Consider the following 5,528-nt stretch of genomic DNA (forward strand, 5'->3'; position numbering starts at 1 on the left):
ATTACTTGAGTAAATGTTCTTAGTTACTTTCCGCCAGTGCTTGTACTGTTGTAGTGTAAAAACTCCCAGTTTAAAATATGCATTTACCTGAGAGGAAAACCAAACTTCTCAACAGATTCTAGGAAGAAAGTCAGGGTGGTTGATGCAAGGTTGTTGGAGGCTGCACCAAGATACATTATCTGCAGCACAAATGCAATTACACGTCTATGAGACACTCAAGTATTTAATGATTACATAAATGTGTACTCTTAGTCCAAACAACTGTGCTTACCTTACGGGAAAAACCGTCAATACCACCAAAGACAACAATGTTGTAGCTGAAAGAGAAAAAAATAATTTGTCAGCTGTATATAACATACTGCAAGTAAGAAAAAAAGTGTTCTACACGCAGTTGCTAAATGTAATAGACTAGGTGTATACCATTTTAAGAGGTTAGCTGTGATGGTACATATACAGTAACATGAAAGAAGCAGTATAAAAAATGTGTTATGGTACATACTGATAACTACCACATACTTTACAAACACACTTTGAATGTATGCATTTTGTCAAAAAGATTGCTTAATAAGAATTTACCGAATCAATTTATGGTTTGTATCTATGTGCATCAAAGACTGGGGTCCTGGAACTGAGTAGGTCCGTCGAGCAATACATCCTACGTGGACCATACGGCTTATGACACCAGTGGTGTCAACACGGTGCATGGAGGCTCTGACACGGTTATACTGCACCCTCAGTCCTCTGGCTTGCAGAAGGGCCTTCATCATTCGATATCCAGAGTGAGGCTGCCTCGACTTAATCTCTCTCACACACTGATCTAACTCTTCATCTGTCATAGTGCTGTATAATGCCTTTACTGAGAGATCAGACTCAGCCATGCGTCGGTATACTGTGCGCCTGGACATCCCCAAAAGTTTAGCTATACATGGAACAGACAGATTAAGTTCCAGAAGTTTGCTAAGGTACTCTGGGGATATGACCATTCGTTGTCGCCCAGCTGGTCCTTGCTCAAACTGCACAACTGCAATGTGTTGCTCCCTTTTCTCTTTTTCCAAATTGATAAGACTGTGTAGCTGTGTCAGTGAATCTAAAATAGCTGGACAAACAGTTACTTGACTGGATACAGCATTTAAAAACACAAGTTCTTGTGTGCAAGTGAACTCTAAGAAGTCCAGATCCAGAGGCATGCGTCCCAGAATATGCTCCAATCGAGAGCGAAGTCTTTCTAAAAGATGATTAAGCAGGAGTTCCTAGGAGAGAAAAACAAAGTTGCTGTGTGAGCACATTTTATGGAAAAAATAAAGTTAAGCATTTTTTTTTATTGTTTCAAGTGTCAAGTCTCATGAATATCTGAGTGAGTTTTCAGAGCTGAGCTTATTTATTTTCATATGAAAACTGCTAATTTATAAATGTCCTCTGTAGTGGACGTCAGGACTTTGTACGTCCCCCCGGAAAACAGTCTCTGTCCCCGCGAGTGAGGGAGTCAGACAGCGTCCAGTTTACTGATGGCGATTATGTAATTATGTAATTTAGCACGAAAAACTTAACTTTGCAAACGGCAGTGTGAATGGGGCTACTAGCTAGCTGGCTTATGAGCAACCACGACCCAAGCTGTTACCAGTTAACACTGTAATGAAATCATTTGCGCCTTCTTCTCTAATGTTTTGGGTAAAGTGAAACAGCTATTAACTTAATAGGTAGCTGTTAAACAAACTGTCAGTCAGATATTTCTTGCAGCCACATCATAAACCATGCTAAAATAACGTTAGCTATTAGCTAACATAACGCTGGCTAATAGCTAACATAACGCTGGCTAATAGCTAACACACTTTTAACGAACGCCGCCTCATTAAAATTTCCCTGTAGACATTGTTCAACACATTCTGTTAATGTGCAACGTGTCCGGTAACTAATACTGACTTTTACGAACACAAAAGGTAAATAAAGAGTACACTCACCGAAGCGCCATCATTTGTGTTCTGAGCCATGCTGAGCCTTGACAGGAGCTCTGACCAGGGCTCACCCATAGACTGTATATAGAGAACTCACCTGCCTGAACTTCACCGCCTTCCTGTTTCGGCGTCACATGACCAATGGAGCGTAACTTGATTGGCAGGATGTTGGATGATTTGATACAGGGATCGATTGCTTCTCCTTGGTTACCCGGATGTTGACTCTGAATATTTTTACACTGAATTTTTTGAGACGTTGAATTTTTTTTACACTGAATCTTTTGAGATGTCGAATTTTTTTTACACTGAATTTTTTTACATTGAATTTTTTTACACTGAATTTTTTTACATCAAATTTTTTTACACAGAATTTTTTGAGACATCAACTTTTTTTTACATTGAATTTTTTTAAACATTGAAAAAAAATGTCATAGGCAAAAAGAATTCAGTGCTAGAAATTCGATGGCTTTTAAAATTCAAAGTCTGATTTAGATGCAAAAAAAAATTCTGTGTTAAAAATTTGATGTAAAATAATTCAGTGCTAAAAATTCGAATTCAAAATCCAATGGCACAGGTTTACTTCCATACAAACAAACAAAACATGTTTGCTCAACATCTTGACACTTCGACATGTGAAGAAAAAAAAAAAATAATAATAACAAAACTTTATTCGTCACATACACACAGTACAATGTAGTGAAATTTAATTACTGCATTTAACCCATCCTAAGTATTAGGAGCAGTGGACAGCTATACATACAGCATCTGGGAAGCAACTTTGGGTTCAGTGTCTTGCTCAGGGACACTTGTGACATGTGGCAGGAGGAGCCTGGGATCGAACTGCCAATCTTGTGGTTGAGGGGCAACCACTCAGGGCTCTGAACAGGAGTAGCCAGGAATTGAAGCTAGCTAAGCTGGAGTGGGTAGCAAATTATAAGGACCAGAATTCTCCAAGACAGTTTCCTTTTCCATGCAGAATGTGTGTGTACCTGGCCAGCAGCTGGTTGGCAGCGTAGCAGAGCAGCTGTCGTTGAATTGATGGCCTGTGTTCAGGAAGAGCCATGCAGCTGAAGTGTCCTCGAGCATCACAGATAGTCCCTAACAGGCCTCAGCTACCTTACAGTTCCTACCTGACCTCTCTAGATGTGGGAGAGCAAAAACAGAAGTACCACATCAAATCAGTGTCTAATTTAACATTTGTCTGACTTATCTGGAGGCTATGATGAACATGTGAGACGCAAGGACAGCTGTCAATCATGCAAATATACGCTGAAGGTGTAAGGTTTTCTGAAGGACAGTGACCAGAGGCAGTGAAGTACTTGGGATGTGCTTCAGTGCAGCACTTGAGACGCTGTCTAGACTATCACCCCCACCGGATGTCTGCTGGTACAGATTTAGGTTGTTTTGCTCTGTTTCCAGACATCTGGGTTGGCCATAAATATACACTGTCCTGCTTTCTGAATCCTCAGTAGGGAGGTGTGATCCCCAATTACATCCTCTAAACTGATCTAAATGCCCAGTGTTGCCTAGAAAATAGGCCAGAAAAGGTGACTCAGCAAAGGTGACTCTGCAAAGTTGTAAAAAAAAATAACCTGGTCAGAAAACCGGTATTGTTTGTTAAAGGTCCAATGTGTGGGAATTTCTCCCATCTAGCACCACGCAGTTCAAAGTATGTATTACAGCTACGGTAGTCTTCACGCTTCAAAAAGCCGGTCTCTTGCTCTTTTCAATATCCTTTTTCTGGGCGAAGAAGAAGACTCGCCGGGGGCCGAGAAGCTACGATACCCATTAGCAGCATAAGCGGCACCTATGAGTTTATCATGCGACAGTGAAAACGCGAGGGCGGAGCAGTATGTCCTGTATGTCCCTTACCGGCTAACGTATTTCAAGATGGCGCAGGAATATGGAGCATCTACCCCAGTTCATGCGAATGCAAATGTAAAATTTCAAGCCAAAAGGAATAGTTGATGGTGGAGGTAAATATTCATAGAAAAGGACAAGTTTGTGAGCGGGCAACACAGATTTTGATAATGAACAACTAAACACATTACACACTGGACCTTTAAGGCATTTATTATTTAATGGCATGTAGTCTAGCTTCGAAACAAGACTCAGTGACAAGCAAATGGAAGATTTTATTTTGAGTTGACTTTATTCATTTTATTATTTACACCGGTGCTTTTGTTATGACGTTAAAATGTCTTCTATGAACAATATCTATTGGAAAAATAAACTGGAACTTTCAGGGTAAATCTGATATATTTATTCTTTAAATGTAAGGCCTCATGGAGCTACATTATGTGATTGGAAATCAGGTGTTTTATTTTGCCAGCTTGAGTGTGTAGTTTAGTCATCCTAGGCAAGTTTATTCACATCTTCCACGTAAGTTTTTTGTTTTCATATCCTGCAGCCACATCAGTAGCCTTATTCACTGTCAACAGAACACATATAGGGTGGTGTATATACATCTGGGTAGTCCAGCAGACACATTATGCTGAGTATGTTTTCTTCTGTCCTATTTTCTCTTCATTTTCGTATTCAACCTGCTGTCTATCTCTTCCTCCCCCCGCTCCTCTTCTTCACTGGTCCCCAGGTATCATTTTGGAGGACAGAGGCTGTCCCTTTGCACCCATTCTCTATCAGCAGTTTATGAGAAATAGGATGCTTTAGCATTTAATTAGCTGAATCAAAATTTCAAATGAATCATGCTAATCCGGCCTGACATAATGTACTTTCTCCACGGCTCTGAGCACCAACACAATTAAAACAGAGTAAAAGAAACAAAGGATTACTACATGGACTAGAAGACACAAGAGCTGCTTGGCTTCACGTGGGAGTTCATCTCGGATCCATTTAAATGCCCTGTGTGTGATACAATAGTTTGTATGAAGTTGCAGCAGGGGGGACAAATGCCTCTAGCCCTTTACCCTGATAGCACCCAAGTGTCCACTTCAACTACACTCCCACAGCCTTCACTTCACGTGGAGGGTAAGGATAATGTTTTTACAAAAAAATGTTAAAAGCATAATAAAGAGTTTTTTTTAATGAATTGCAACCAGGGCTGTAGCTATCCATTTTATTCTAGCAGTGTAGAGAAGGTTTTAAAACAATATGTAAATCTTCATTAGAGTTGAAGGATTTCCTGTGACTTTGAAATTATTGCTTCCCTTTCTGCGGGATTCCTGGGATTTCTCAGCATTATAAAATTAAATTTTAAACATCAAAACTGCGGAAAGTAATAATAAGTTCGTTTATTCAAATGTTCTAATGCTTTTCCTTCTTATTCATTAGATTGGGTGGTAGCATAACAAAGGTTATGTTATTATAACCCTAGTTCTGTAAGCACAGGCCATAGACTGTATGAAAAGAATGGACAGCGCATCCCGTTCGGGAAAGTGATGCGACTGTAGAAGGTGCCTTAAACATGCATGAATTTCGGCAGGTGGGGACACATGCGGTTGCAAAAAAAGGTCCTTTTCTATAGAAGTCTATGAGAAAATGACCCTACTTCTCACTTGATTTATTACCTCAGTAATAGCAACATTTTCATGTGTTTATAGTCTCACTCGCTAGTCT

At 39.9% G+C, this 5,528-nt stretch overlaps 1 protein-coding gene across 4 annotated transcripts; it reads right to left on the reverse strand.

The window, feature by feature from the left end:
• Window positions 1-2,007, reverse strand: LOC118493861. Of its 4 annotated transcripts, none has more exons than XM_035995444.1 (4): window positions 1,959-1,995; window positions 577-1,250; window positions 277-317; window positions 1-179 (listed from the first exon to the last, which is right to left on the reverse strand). In XM_035995444.1, exons 1-4 carry the CDS (start codon window positions 1,986-1,988, stop codon window positions 109-111), a joined length of 816 nt encoding a protein of 271 aa, XP_035851337.1. In that variant the 5' UTR covers window positions 1,989-1,995; the 3' UTR covers window positions 1-108. The 4 variants fall into 4 exon arrangements, 2 of the variants coding, with proteins under 2 accessions (XP_035851337.1, XP_035851336.1); XM_035995443.1 differs by having other exon boundaries at window positions 272-317; XR_004895901.1 differs by having other exon boundaries at window positions 2-179; window positions 272-317; window positions 1,107-1,250; window positions 1,959-2,001.
• Window positions 2,008-5,528: the final 3,521 nt, after the last annotated feature.

This window comes from Sander lucioperca, chromosome 19 (genome assembly GCF_008315115.2).
Source record: "Sander lucioperca isolate FBNREF2018 chromosome 19, SLUC_FBN_1.2, whole genome shotgun sequence".
Taxonomy (NCBI): Eukaryota; Metazoa; Chordata; class Actinopteri; order Perciformes; family Percidae; genus Sander; species Sander lucioperca.